This window comes from Alligator mississippiensis, chromosome 3 (genome assembly GCF_030867095.1).
Source record: "Alligator mississippiensis isolate rAllMis1 chromosome 3, rAllMis1, whole genome shotgun sequence".
Lineage (NCBI taxonomy): Eukaryota > Metazoa > Chordata > Crocodylia > Alligatoridae > Alligator > Alligator mississippiensis.
Window position 1 is genome coordinate 147,412,921 of NC_081826.1, and position 15,016 is coordinate 147,427,936.

A 15,016-nucleotide genomic window follows, 5' to 3' on the forward strand; every position below is an offset into this window, starting at 1 on the left:
TACATAACTGTAGATTAGGATAATATTCAAAATATCTCAAAAAGAGAGGAAAATAAAATTATTAATTATCAGGAATATGCATCCCTTTTAAATGATTAGGGATCCTTTTTTTTAAAAAAAAAAAAGGCCATCACCTATGGTGTAATATCATTTACAGTGACATTTTTCTACAGATCTAAGACAGCATTTGCAGTGCTTGGTAAATACCTACAGGGAAATACCGCCAGAAAAAAGCAAACATTAACAACTCAGCCTGAGATTCTGAAGCCTGTCATTGTTGTGCTCTCTGTTACACAAACCTAGGCTACTAAACTGTAACCTACCGGACTTTAATCTCCACTTTATCTTTGCCACTGAACTTCTTCCCATCCCATTTATTTATGCACATATGCTTTTCATACTCATCACTCACTACAGTATCAGAGTGCTCCTCTACACTCCAAGAAAGCCTCTAAAAGGTCTGTGAAGCCCTCCATATCAGGCAGTGACAGACATCAGGAGCAGGGGTACACCAATAAAGATTTTCTTGGCCAATACCGACGGCCGATTATTAACCAGCAATATTGGCTAGTACCGATTTGACAGTCGATTTACAGTAATGCAGCCTGGCAGCAGCGTCCAGCTGGTAAATTGGGGAAGAGGCAGCAGAGAGGGAAAGGGTGTGGGGGGCAGATTGAGGTGAGGGAGCAATGGTGCAGGGGCTAGGGCTGAGCCAGGCGCTGCCCAGCCAGGGCACTGAATGTGACCCTGGGACCGGGAGCAAGACAAAGCCACAGGTGACTTGTCGGGGGGGGGGGGGGGGGAGACAGCTCCTTGCTGCTGCGTGCACCCACGGGGCAGGCATGGGGAGCATGTGCCCCCCTAGATTTGTGCTTGGGGCAGAGGTGGGCTGCCCGCTGCAGGGCTCAGGGCCAGGGGCTGTGCTGGCCTATTCCCAGTGCACGGGGGCGCTGAACTCTTTCAGCCACCCTGAGCAGCTGAGATGGGGGGAGGGGGCAGAGGGCTGAGAGAGGTGGCTATGGGGGGAAGCTATGGGGAATTTTGGAGTTGCCATAGCTTTTCAAGCCCCCCCCTAGCACTGCACCTGCTCAGGGCACGCAGCTCTGCTACCTTTCCCTAGGGAGGAGCAGGTAGGGGGCAGGCAGCCATGGCAGGGCTCCTAAGGGAAAGGCAGCAGAGCCAAGTGGTTTGAGCAGGGGAGGCGCTAGGGAGGGCTTGGGAGGCTATGGCCACTCCCAGATTCCCTGTAACACCCACGTATCCACCCCTCCCACTGCCAGCTGAGCCCAGCCCCCCCGCCAAGAAGCCAGTGAAGCCCCTGGCCCCAAGCCCACAGCCTGCCTCTGCCCCGCACACAAATCTAGGGGGGGACATGCCCCCCCATGCCTCCCCCAGGGGTGTGCACAGTAGTGGGGAGCTACCCCCCCCACCCCTCAAATGAGCTGTCCCACTCCTGACCCCAGGGTTGCATTCACTGCCCAGACTGGGCAGTGCCTGCCCCTGCCCCACTTCCTCCCTCGCTCCCTCCTTCACCATGGGGGCCTCAATCTGCCCCCGCTCCCGATGCCCCTTCACCCTCAGTCTTACTGGCCGGATGCTGCTCTCCATGCTGCCCAGCTGCATTCCTGGCCTCATGCACGCTGCGATACACACAGCATTTATCAGTGACATTAATCGGCTACACCAGCCAAAAAAAGCTGCTGGCCTATAATGTTAATTTCCCTTTTACTGGTGCCAATCCAATATGGCACAGATATATCAGTGCACCTCTAATCAGGAGTTAACCTAATATGTAGAGTAATGTCTAGACTGGTAATTCTCAACAAGAGTGCTATAACACACGGGGTTCTCTGAGATTCTTTCAAGGGTGCTGCAGTGTGCCATGCAATATTAGCACTGTTGGACATGCAAACATGATTCACAAGATTTTTCAAATAGGAATTCATAATGTTACAAACCACTGTGACCTATTGTCATCCTTCTGAGTTCTTTGCAACAGAAAAATGGCTTCATTAATTCTCATCTCATCCATTTTTTTTACTACAGAAAAATAAGAGCTGGCATTTTCCAAGGGGTGCCTTGAATCTGTAAAGGCTGAGAACCACTGATCTAGACCCTTAGAAAATGCCAGGTCTTATTTTTCCTTCATTTTTCTTGACTACAGAAAAAATGACACAGCAATGTTTTTGACGTTACGGATTCTTATTAGAAATCCTTGGGTTTATCTTGTGAATCAGGAGTAGGTGTTGCACATTTAATAGGGCTAATATTGCATGGCACCCCGCAGCACCCTTCGAAGGATCTCCTGGCACTGCAGGGTGCCACAGCACCCTGCTTGAGAAGCAGTGATCTAAACTGTGTGTACTTATATTTCAGATTTCCCACCACAAATCAGTCTCTGTTCAGTTTTACGGAGGCGTATGGCCGTGTTCTTATCAAATACTCCATGCAATTTTCCAGTAAGCAATTTCTAAAGCAGTCTTATTACCACGTGACTCAAAGTCTACCCTTTTGTAATTTACTCAATTCAGCTGTCTGCAAGAGACAAGTACATAAGTAGAAGCAAGCATCAATGGCTACCACTTTCCCCATAAAGCACATCTGTCAAACAAGTTATGGTGTAGGCGTTCATGATTGAAAAATCACAAAATTATTTCCAGTGACCACACACAGAAAGAATGCAAATAACCAACACCTAAACGTCTCTTGCACATGAGCCAGGCAGCATGTCAGAAAGCAAAATAAGGAACTGGGTGGAAAAATGCAGGTCAAAACAGAAACTATGGAAAACTTTGCCCGTTCTCTATCCTAAACAATGACATGCAGAGTAACAGCGCAGACTGTAGTATGCCCTGGTGTTCCCAGAGCCTTGGACATTAGCACCCAAAATACCTGCGTGCCAGAACCAAGTTGGAGCAGGAGTGGATATGTTACGATACCTGTTTATTATACTATTTAGCCCATGACAGGCTTTTTCCTACATAGCTTACATCCTGCAGCAGCACAATACTTGAGAGATTAAATATGTCCCCCACCCCTGCTCCAAACCCACTCTTGCTGAACTGGAAGCCTCTCTCTCATCATCCCTTTCTCTTCCCCCTTCTGACACAGGATGGCGTCATGCCTTGTTCTTTGATTTGGCCAGAAGAGACCTGGAGAGAGACCTTCTGTGCAGGGGGGGAAATGCTGTATGCAAAAAGGGTCACAACTCTGGCCACAGATGCTGCAAACGCGCCACCCGCCTGGTTCCCCGAATGTTGTCTGCAACAGATGCCCCCCGCCCGTTGCCTCCCAGCAGCAGGTGGATTCCCCCCCATGCCCAACTTCCACTCTGGTCCCACTGAGCTGCCTGTCCTCAGGGGGACGCAGCAAAGCCAAGACCTCAGGGCCCGGCCCCCTTGCCCCGTCCCACCACCTCAGAACCAGGGAATCACAGAACATGAGGATTAGGAGGGACCTCAGGAGGCCACATCTAGTCCAACCTCCCAGGTGCGCTTGCACGGCCGCGCAGCTCAGAGGGAACGCTGCCCCCTGCTCAAAAGCAGGACCGTCCCCAGCTAGATCCTTCTAGCCAAAGCTTTTCCTACCCGGGTCTTCAAAACCTCTGAGGACAGAGGCTTGACAACCGCTCTAAGTAACCCGTTCCAGCACTTCACCGCCCTCCTAATGACAAAGTTTTCTCCAACCTAACCCTCCCTTGCCTCAACTTGAGACTGCTGCTGTGCAGCTTGTCCTGTCATCAGTCCAGGTCCATCCTCTTTGCAAGCCCCCTTCGGGTAGTTGAAGGCTGCTGTCACCACCCCCCGCAGGCTAAATGACCCCGGTGCCAAGCCCGGGGGGCGGCTGAAGGCAGGGGGGGCCGGCAGGGCCTCACCTTCTCCTTCTTGGCGCAGGGCACGGCGCCCTCGGGCGGCTCCGGGCACTTGTTGAGCTTTTTGGCGGCGGCGGCAGGAGGGCTCCAGGCGCCCTTGCAGGCAGGCGCGGCGTCGCCGGCGCTGTCGATCTTGATGAGCCGGTGCTTGGGCGACATGTACTTGATGTCGGGCGGCGTGGCCGGGCGCCGCTCGCTGTGGCTGCGGAAGAGCAGCGGCGAGGGCGCGGCGGGCGGCGCGGGGCCGGCGCGGCACGAGGCGGACGAGAAGGCGCGGGCGCCGGGGTCGGGCGCGGGGGCCGGGGCGGGGGCGGCGCCGGGTGGCTCGTCGGGCCGGCACAGGGCGCGCAGCTTGCGCAGGGACGAGCCGGGCCCGCTGTACGGGTCCTCGAAGTCGCGGTCCCTCTGCGCGCGGTAGGCGCGGAGCAGCTCGCTCGTGTCGTCGCGCGGCCGCCCCCGGCCCGGGGCGCGGGGCGACGTGTGGGGCCGCGGCGGCGGCGGCGGCGGCGGCTGCGGGGAGGGCGCGCCGGCCCCGTTGCGCTTGTCGCGGTAGTCCGGCCGCGGCGGCTGCGGGGGGCTCTTGGTCTTGCTGTTTCCCAGGCTGAAGTACTTGTTCAGCCATTTGGCCATGGTGCGCCCCTAGCGCGCGGCGCCCATGGGGGGGGCGGGCAGCGCGTGCGGGACCGCGGGGCGCGGGCTCAGCGGCGGCGCCGCCCCCGGCCCGGCCCCGGCCCCGGCCCCGGCCCTGGCCCCGCCAGGGGGGCGGCCAGCGCGCCTCCCGCCCGCTGCAACCCGCACTCGCTCGCAGCCGGCCGGGCCTGACCTCAGCACGCACCGGGGAGGCGGGGACGCGGCGGCGGCGGGGAGACTCCCCCACCCCCCGCCGCCGGGGAGGGGCCGGGCCAGGTGCTTGTGAGGCGGGGAGGGCCCCGCCTCCCGCCTCCAGCCTCGGCTGCTGCCGGCCCGGCCCCCTGCGGGCGGGCGGGCGCGGCGGTGCGGTGCGGCTGCTGCCCCGCTGAGGGTGCTGAGGGCGCTCCCGGCCTCCTGCCGCCCCGGGGAGCTCTTGGCCCCCGCGACAAACGCGCTCCGTGGTGCTGGCCGGGGCCAAGCTGGACTACAACCCGAGAGCTGCAAATAAAGACTGGTTTTGGTTGCAGACACCCAGGCGAGGAAGCCCTGCCAAGCCCCAGGGAGCCCTCCGCGCCCCCTCCTGCGCCTCTGCGCGCTGTGCAGCGGGATTGCTTTGCTTGTCGCACCTTTCTCCGGCTGGGGGCCCCTCCGTAGCAAAGGTGGCCTCCTCGGTGACCCCAGTTCTTTACCGTCTCCAGACGTTTCAGAGGGGCTTCCTCCCATGAGCAGGGCCGGTCCAACTATTAGGTGAACTAGGAGGGCGCCAAAATTTGGGGGCACCAAAATGATAGGCAGAACAAAATGACAGGAGCATCATTCTAAATAACAGCCCTGGCTGGCTACAGCTCCATCTTGGACCGGCCCTGCCCCCAGCCCTGCTAATGCCCCTCACTCCCAACCTGCAGCCCCTGCCCCCAGGCCAGCGGTGCCCCTCACTCCTGCCCAGCACACCCACCCACAGGGCTGGAGCCGTGGCGGGCGCTGGGGCTGCAGGGCCAGTCTCCAGGCTGCTCTCCCCACCAAGCCGTAAAAGTTCGTTCTAGACGTCTTATCTTCCTCTGTATTGGACATGGTGGGGGCACCGAGGCACACAGTTCGCCTAAGGCACCAATTACTCTTGGACCAGCCCTGTCCATGACATGGATGGAGAAAGAAGGACTGCCTGCTCCCCACAGCATTAAGGACCGTGCTGCCTCTCACTTTCTATTTACTGAGCTTGGGTGCAATGCTGGGGTGGCCTGAGCAGAAAGACGGCTGTTGGGCCTGCCGCCCACAGTTTGCAGTCTCCACTCAAGATCATTTGGGGACAAAACATTCATTAAGAGTTCAGTCCTGAAGCGGATAATCTGCCCTCCAGAGATTTGAGAGAAGGGAGAGTAGATCCAGGGGTGCTGGTTGTAACCGTGTTGGTCTAAGACCATTTTTCCAACTATTTTAGTTGGCCTAATAAAAGATATCGGATCTATCCAAAAAATCTTGTCTGCCTAGGAATAGATCCAGATGTACAGATGAGTATGGGATTGTGTGTGTGACAGAGAAAAACATTTGGGAAGAGGCAGGAGACCATGGTGTGGGTGGAGGAACAGGATGGAAAGGGAAACGGAGGCATAAAAGCAGAAAGGAGGGGCTGTGTTTCTCAACCCATGGGTCGCAACCCAAAAATGGGTTGCAAGAATATATGAAAGGGTTGTGAACAAACTTTAAAAATGGATTCTCCTTTAAAGGATAAAAATGTGGGGAAACTCTGACTTTCTCCTTGCAGGCTGGCAGAGCTCCAGGCTGCAAGGGGCTGCGTGGGACCCCCAGGCCCCACACACTGGGGGGCTGGAGCCTGGGGGCAGAGGGTCGGGAGTGAGGGACAGCGGGTCAGGACTGGCCATTGATGTTTATAAATGGGTCCTGGTAGAAAAAAGGTTGAGAACCACTGGCCTAGGAGATAATGGAGCAGTGGGATTGATTAGACTGAAAGTCTCTTGATGGGAAGGGTTGAAGCCATGTCGCTTGGGTCGTTCATAATGAGACCAGTGAAGGTTCCTGAAACAGCGCAGTAGAGAACAAGGCTTCCCCAGCTGAGGTGATGGTCAAGTATCTAACATGCCTAATTCTAGCGATTGTCACAGCCTTCAGACCGGCAGCTTCAGTACCGCAGCATTTGGCCACTAGGAGGAAGCAGAATGCACACGTGGTTCTGCCGGGACTGTAGAGAGCAGAGCTGCTCTGTATTGTTACTTCTGTGCTGCTGGAAAGATGATATATTTCAGCTGTTTTAAAATAACAGCCTGTCTTTAGGATGCATGTTCCTCACTCTCTGAGTCTTTTTAAAGAGCTATCCTCACAAAAGAACTGACAGTGGTGGCATGATGTATTTGTAACACTGTTGGTTGAAAAAAGTATTTGGAAAAGGCAGGCAAGTTTCTTTGGGTAGATGTGATATCTTTTATTTGGAAAAGGGTCCTTCAGATCTTTAAGGTTGTGGCAGGAGAGGCAACCTCTCATGCAGACTAGTCCTCCAGAGGGCTTTGCATATGGGAGAGGGAGCTTGGGCCAGGGACTGTACAGGAGGATGTCAGTATTCAACATGGGGGTGATCTGGTCGTGATAACCAGTGCTGCTAAGCTAAGACAAAACATATTATCTATTGATTCTCTTGCAGGGTGCGTGACTTTATTTCAAGATCAGTGCTGCAGTCAGTCGAATGTGGAGGTGATATTAAATCAAGAAAACAGGACTGGCAGGACCTTCAGGAGCTCATTTAGTCCAATGCCCTGCCGACAGTAGGCTTATCCTTATCTAACCCATCCTATCCATATCTAAGTGTTTGTCTTTCAGCATTAATATGCATGTGTCTCACCATTATCAGGTCTATGTCCAGCAGCATGGCATGCCATCTTTCAGCCTGCTGCAATTGGGAGTGGGTGCTTCCAGTCACTGCTGATATTTTGCATCCCAACAACATTGCAGAAGGACCCCCACTTTCTGCTCAATCTAGACATAGGCAACATTTTTATTTTTGTCTGCGGGGCCTAAGACGATGCCTTCCCCCTGCAGCGGCACGGCCAGAGAAGAGACGAACAGGGGAGCAGGGGCGGATGTGAGCTGCCAGCTGTGGGCTCGGGGTTCCCTGGCCCTGCTGCCTTTCCCCCAGGAGCCCCATGCTGGCCATGCCACCATGGCAAGGCGCCCCCTGCCTGCCCGGCAGCCGTGGGTGGCACAACTTCACACCGCCACCCCCGCTGTTCCCAGGTGGGCAGGGGGTGTTTCGCAATGGCAGTGCAGCCAGCACAGGGGGAGGGGGAGGGGGCAGCAGGGTAGAGAGCCCCAAGACTGCAGTGGGCAGCCTGCATCCACCCCTGCGCTGCACACAAATCTGAGGGTCACGTGTCCCCCGTGCCTTCCTCCATGGGAGTGCACAAAGCAGCAGGAAGCTGCCTGCCCCTCCCTACCCCCAACCCTCTGGACGAGCTGCCCGTGGTTCTGCCACAACTCCTGGACCCAGCCCCGGCCCCGGCTCCATGTACTGTCCTGGCTGGGCACTGCCCCCCAGGTCCAGCCCCTGCCCCACTCGCTCCCTTACCATGGGGGCCTCAATCTGCACCCCCCCCCATAGACTTACCTGCAGGCAGGTGTGGAGCCACTCTCCACCACTGCCTGGGGCTGTATTCCTGGCCCCGTGCATGGGTGCATGTGCACATGCATGTGGTACTCCCTGTGTCCAGCTCCCCACAACCCCATACAGGCTAGAACTCTGCCACCCTGCAAGGGGAAACCCACCGTTTCCCCTGTTTTTGCACAGGGAACGGAAGACCTAGATCCCTGCACGATACTGGGAATCCGAAACAAATTATGTCCCTGAGTCATGCAGCCCAGGACTGGGACTTGATGTTCTCATTTCAGGACTGTCCCATCCAATTAGTGGGGCCAGGGCCATTGGGCCCCCACATACTCAGCACCTATGGATCTAGCAGTCCAAGAGTGGATTCCCTCCATAGCAAGAGTTGTTTTTAAGGTTGTAAGATCTTTAGGCTTGACCGGGTTCAGTGGATCTTTAACCCAGCACTGGTTTTGACTAAGCAGGTAGGAAGAAATGTGGCTTTGCTGTAAAGATAGTATGCAGCAGGTATCACCTGCATATTTCTGGCATCCAACTTGCTTCATAGCTTCATGTGTGCTTGTGTGAGATTATATATGGAACATGTAAGGAGAGGCCTGAGTCTTGCAGGACCACACAGATGAGAGCCTGGGGATGAAGTAACAGATGCTCACAATGACTATCTTGGTATGGTCTGAGAAGAAGGAAGTGGCAATTTCATAGTGTTTCCATTTTTCTGAGCCCTGCAGCTTCTTGGAAGCAAGTTTAGATCATTTGGCAATGCTCTCCATTCAGTTAAGGGCTGAGAGAGCTCCCCAGCCACATCTTTGGGTTCCTCAGTGGCAGAGCTTTAACCAACCAGGAACAATTATACTGAACCAATGAACCTCTGATCTGCTAAAGTCAATGGCAAAATGTTCACAGACTTCAGCAGTGTCACCCCAGATTTCTGGCATTTCCAATGTTAAAATGACACACTTTAAGAAAAAAAATCCTTTCAGGCCTTCTTTACATCCTATAGTTGCAAAAATGGTAAGAAAGAGTCCCTCTTTTTTATTTTTCCTCCCTCTTTAGCTCACGTTTTTAAGGGAAAATCCTTAGATCATTTAAGATCTTAACAGGAACATTTTAGATCACTGATAATTTATGGCATTGGCTGTTTTAATGTGAATGTCAATGAATGCTAGTAGGTAAAGGACATTTTGAATGGAGATTGTGTTGATACAGCCCTCAGCACCAAATGGTCCCAATTCTGTTTAGGGCTTATGATTCCACTATAGCAGCGGTTCTGAACCTTTTTCAGTCGACATACCCCTTGGTCTCAGAGTGAGACTTCACATGTCCCCTTTCAATGGGAAATTAATTTTTTAGGCCCTTCGACCTGTGTTAGACAATGTACGAAATATATCTCATGTACCCCCTGATGAGGCTTCACATACCCCCTAGGGGTACATGTACCCCCAGTTCAGAATCACTGCACTTTGGCATCAGTAATTCTGAAAAAAATGCTGAAAGGGCAACTGATACATAAATACTTGTAAAAGATGACAGGTAGTACCCCACTGTATTTATCAACAGATAAAAAAAAAGTCATCAATTGCTAACCATTTCTTTGCACTGTGGTTTTTAAACTGTCAATACATAATCCTTTTCCTTTCTCCTGTTTTTTGTATTCAGAAGAGGTGGCCTGATATTCGTTGACACTGAATAGGATCTTCTGTGACCTGTCATTTGTACTTCATTTATAATGCAGAAATCACTGACACCTGACAGGGTGCTGAACAGCAGGCCATACCTGACATACCTCCTTGGGCTTTTCAGTCTGAAAGTGTCATTTTTCTTTAAAAGTTAAAGACATGTTGTCTTCTGTATTTCAAATTTTCCACTGATTTTATGGATAAACTAGGCATTGCTTTTGGCTATACTTTCTCAATGGAAAGCCATGTGTGGGAAAGGGGTGGAGGGTAGATTTTTGTTAGGTTCTGGTTGTGCAATTTGCACAAGCAACACCTTTTTTATGCAGCAGTGACCTCATGACAAGAGAGCCTCTCCTTTGTGACCATAGGGTGCAATTTTAGTTCCTTTCCAGGATGACTTCCTCCAGTGTTTCTTCATCACTTGTAGCGTGTGTAGAAATAAGTGACATGCTTGCTTTACTGGTTTGAGCAACTGTGGCCATGTTATATCTGTCCTGCATTCCTTACACTATTTGCAAAACAAAGAGGAAAGCAGCCCTCGCATCACGCAAGCCTAACTGTGTGTGTGATGCCCTTAGGAACCTAGGCACTGCCAGGCTGCATCAGACGGGATCTAACCCAGTGTCCCGTTGCCAGCAGAACTGATCCCAGGTTCTTCAGAGGGAGCTGCAAGACTCCATGCAGTAGCGGCTATCAGATAACTGGTCCAGAAACAAGAGTACTCTACAGTCTGAGGTCAGTTTATACGCCGAAGCAGGAAAATTCAGATGCTTCAAGAGTGCTGAGGATTTCAGTCATCACTGGTCGAAGCACTACCCTGCCCTGTTCTACGTGCATGCACACCATCCTGTCCTTTCTCAAAGCTTGCCCTGTTCTCAGCCTTCCCTTCCTATCCAGTGGCTCGCTTACTCCAGAGGAGGGAAGACAGAGCAACTGTTTTCTACATGCCTAAAACCTGGTACTACAGGTGGCCCAAGTAGCCAGGATAAAGGACTGCACGTTCTGCCAACAGCCCAGTAGGATGTGTGACAGGTCTGCTGCTTGCATGAGTATCACAAGAAATGCTGAACCTCCCAGCATTTCACAACTGGTAGAAAAGGCATAACAAGCAGCCCTGGTCAGTGGCAACAGATAGATGGAAGCGGCAACCAGCGCTGATCCTGTGCCCCTCATGCTCAACTGTCCCTAGGTATGCTACTCCCTGGCAGTGTTAGAGGAGTTGTTTTTTACATAGGTGACAATTTCAAAGGGATGGTACTTTATCTACAGCTAAAACTTCCAGATAACTCTTCCTTTTGCCTTCTGCCGGGCACTGGATGACAAGAACAAGGGCTGGGTTCAAATTTAGGGGTTTAACCCAAAGTTTTAAAATCTGGCTCCAGGCCCCACACAGAAATTGGGAAACCATATTTCAACAGTTCTAATGTGAACAAACGTCCCACTCCTGAGCAATGTTCAACTAAAACAGGATTTCTTCCAGGGGAAAAGGGAATAATAAATGCACAGCCAGAAAGAAAACTGTAACTATTGAATGTTAACTGAAACTTCAGTTAGCAATCTCTGAGACGGGTAACGTGGGGCCTCTGTAGGATACGCTAGGAAATCTGGTCGTTGCACCAGACAGCAAAGCTAACCTATTTAACAATTTCTTTGCCTCCATTTTTCTGAACAGGGACCGGGTCATCCCCCGCACTGGGACCCCAGTAGGCCTCAGGGGAGGCGCACCCAGGCCTAGAGTCAGATAGGACCTAGTCAGGGAACACAGTCTCTCACCCCATTCTCATTAAAAAAACAGGAGACTGTGGTGTCAATGCCTACACAGTCAGATGGGTCACTAACTAGCTGGAGGGCCGCACCCAGAGAGTGGTGGTGGACGGGTCTTATTCGACCTGGAGGGATGTGGGCAGTGGGGTTCCCCAGGGCTCGGTCCTTGGGTCTGCACTGTTCAACATCTTCATCAGTGACTTGGACGAGGGGGTAAAAAGCACCCTGTTCAAATTCGCAGATGACACTAAGATGTGGGCAGAAGTGGGCACGCTAGAAGGGAGGGACAGGCTGCAATTGGATCTGGACAGGTTACAGGGGTGGGCAGATGAGAACAGGATGGGTTTCAACACTGACAAGTGCAAGGTGCTGCATCTGGGGAGGAAGAACCAGCAGCACACCTACAGGCTGGGGAACTCCCTTCTTGTCAGTGTGGAGGCAGAGAAGGATCTAGGAGTCATTATTGATGCCAAAACGAACATGGGCTGGCAGTGTGGAGACGTGGTCAGGAAGGCCAACCGTACCTTGTCATGCATCCACAGATGCATCTCAAGCAGGTCCAAGGAGGTGATCCTCCCCCTCTATGCGACACTGGTCAGGCCGCAGTTGGAGTACTGCGTCCAGTTCTGGGTGCCGCACTTCAGGAGGGATGTGGACAACTTGGAGCAGGTTCAGAGGAGGGCCACCCACATGATCAGGGGGCAGCAGGGCAGGCCCTACGAGGAGAGGCTACAAGACCTGAACCTGTTCAGCCTCCCCAAGAGAAGGAGGAGGGGGGATCTAGTGGCCGTTTACAAACTAGTCAGGGGGGACCAGCAGGCACTGGGGGAGTCCCTGTTCCCCCGAGCACTACCAGGAAGGACAAGAAATAACGGTCACAAGCTGGCAGAGGGTAGATTCAGACTAGACATCAGGCAGTGCTACTTCACTGTCAGGGCAGCTAGGATCCGGAACCAACTTCCAAGAGAAGTGGTGCTGGCTCCTACCCTGGGGGTCTTTAAGAGGAGGCTGGATGAACACCTTGCTGGGATCGTTTGACCCCAGTACTCTTTCCTGCTGTGGCAGGGGGTTGGACTTCATGATCTGCTCAGGTCCCTTCTGTCCCTACCAACTATGAAACTATGAAACCAACCCATGGGGGCTACCATCTTGCTGAGACAGTGGGGAAGGGAGGCACACCTAGGTGGTAGGGTAAGGGCCCTTCCACCTACACCAACCAACATTGGCAGGTGCTGGGTAGGGAGGCCCAGCCCAAAAGACCCTGCTGCTCCTCGCTGTCAGAGGTTGCCATTCTGCTCTGGGGCCTCTACCACCTTCTACACCAGTTAAAATAGCAAAAGCTGGGTAGGGAGACCTGCACCAGAGTTGCTGCCACTCTTCTGCTGGAGAGCACTACTCCGGCTGGCACTGCCAGGGGTTGCTCCTCCACAACTGCCAAGGGTTGTCACCTCAATTCTGCAATACCAGAGTTTATTGCTACTCCTCTGCTGGCACCAGGGAGAACACCAGTCCTCCTCTCCAGGTTCATTATATTACCCAAGCTATTTTAGACCCTGTTCTGTTTCAATAATAGGTTCAAGCAATTTTAAGTTCTTTTAGCTTTAGTGAATATCAGACTTGAACCTCTTATAGCGAGCTAGAGAGTGACCCCAATCTGGACTCTCACCTACTCTTTGCACTCATGTCTTTTTTTCCCCCTCTAAAACTGAGGGTCACTCACTGCAGATCTTTGCACAGCTCACAGTGAGTGCTGACCCTTTGCTGACCTGTCTATAATTTTGCATTAGCAGTATTTGTACCTCTACAAACCTCACACTTTTGAAAGGGAGGGCCAGTGAACACCAAATCTGATCCACCTGCCATTTACACTTAACCCAAAACAGTAACATCTGGGACCACAAAGAGTAAAAAAAAATTAGAGTAACCCCCAAGCCTCCAAAAATGTGTATTAATGAGGGTATGCAGTAGGGCTGTGCGAGGCGTCAGGTGGTGATTCAATTCGGAGGAGATTCAGCCTGATTTGGTGGCCGAATCTCTGAATCCAAATCGAATCAGGGGACTAATTCAAAGGTCCAAATCGATTCAAAGCTCTCCAAAGCTTCTGCATGAGCCCCCCCCCCACTCCCCTGGCCCCCCCACGAGTCCCCTGCCCAGGCTAACTTCGGCCCTTTAAGGAAAAAAACACTCGAGAAACCCCAGGACTCACCAGTCCTGCAGTGGCCTTGGGGCCTCTGGGGCTCGAGCAGAGCCCCCAACATGGCGTGGGGCAGCAAGGGGCAGCAGGGATCACCCCCCTCCCCCCCTCCACTGGCAGGAGTGATGAGTCTGGGGTTTTTCTTGTTGTTTTTTTTTCTTAAAGGGCTGGAGCTGCGGCAGGCAGGGCAGCCATGGGGGGGGGGGGCTGGGGGGGCTCATGCAGAGCCCCCCATGCAGTGTGGGGCAGTGGGGATTGCCCCCCTGCCCGGCAGCACCTGCTGATTCAGGGCTTTTTTTTAACAAGTGCCAGGAGCTGGGGCAGGGACAGCCATTGCCGGGGGATGGGGGGGAAGGGCCTGGATGATTCGGCTTAATCAGATTTGGCTTAATTGAATTGGGACAGTGATTTGAATCACCGAATCGAATCGCTGTCCCCCAAATCGGCCAAATCTGAATCCGAAGCGAATTCTAGCTGCTTTGCACAGGCCTAGTCTGCAGATAAAAAATACGCAAAATTACCATTCTAGAACATAACCATAGGGAGCTTGCAGAACATAAGCTTACAAAAAAAAACAATCGTTGCCTGCTGTAACTGCTAAATGGTTGGAGGTCATGGTCCAAATAACAGGAGGGAAAAAATAACTCTCGTTAAAAAAAGTTGGGAAATAATTAGTTATCTTCTAAAAGTAAGTCATCCAAAATGCAAGCTTTCTCTGCACCCTGCAACTTGCATACCAGTCAGCCATATTGCAACAATGTTTGTAAGTTCTTAAAATTTACAGTGCAAAGAGACTTTATCAGCACTGAGAAGGGATAAGTATCTGGCAATTAATATGTTATTATTGCACTACGTTCCTTATTGGTTTATGCTGACTAAGGGTCTGGCACTAGCGATAATATCACTACATTTAATTCAATAATAAAGTTACATAGCAACTTCTTTGAATTGCAGAACACTGTTTCTGCTCATATTTCTGCTTTCCATGGTTAATAAGTGGTGCAATAAATTTTAATTGCATTTTTAATTAAAATAATAAACCAGGAAAGGAGCAGATGACATTCCAAGGAGACAGCATTTTGGATTTATAGGCTACTGGGGGTGCTGCTATTTCTAATTCTGGAGTTTGAAGTTTCTGTAGGATTTTTCTATTGAATTTGGAAAACTCAAAGTTATAGACAGTCAAAAATCTCAGCCCTAAATTTATGAGACCTGGATCAGCTCCTAATGTGGAAATATCCACTGAATGGAGATGAGAAGGAAAACCATGT

The 15,016-nt window shown here is 52.1% G+C and overlaps 1 protein-coding gene across 3 annotated transcripts in view; it reads right to left on the reverse strand.

Annotated features, from left to right (window-relative positions):
* The window catches only part of SHB (SH2 domain containing adaptor protein B), a 157,343-nt gene extending 152,625 nt beyond the window's left edge, over window positions 1-4,718 (reverse strand). Inside the window, exon 1 of one of the 3 annotated variants that reach the window (XM_059724501.1) lies at window positions 3,875-4,711. In XM_059724501.1, coding sequence (XP_059580484.1) covers window positions 3,875-4,493 — 619 coding nt within the window. In that variant the 5' untranslated portion in view covers window positions 4,494-4,711. Of the gene's footprint in view, window positions 1-3,874 lie in introns of all 3 variants that reach the window. The other 2 variants (XM_006259128.3, XM_059724502.1) reach the window with 2 other exon arrangements.
* Window positions 4,719-15,016: the final 10,298 nt, after the last annotated feature.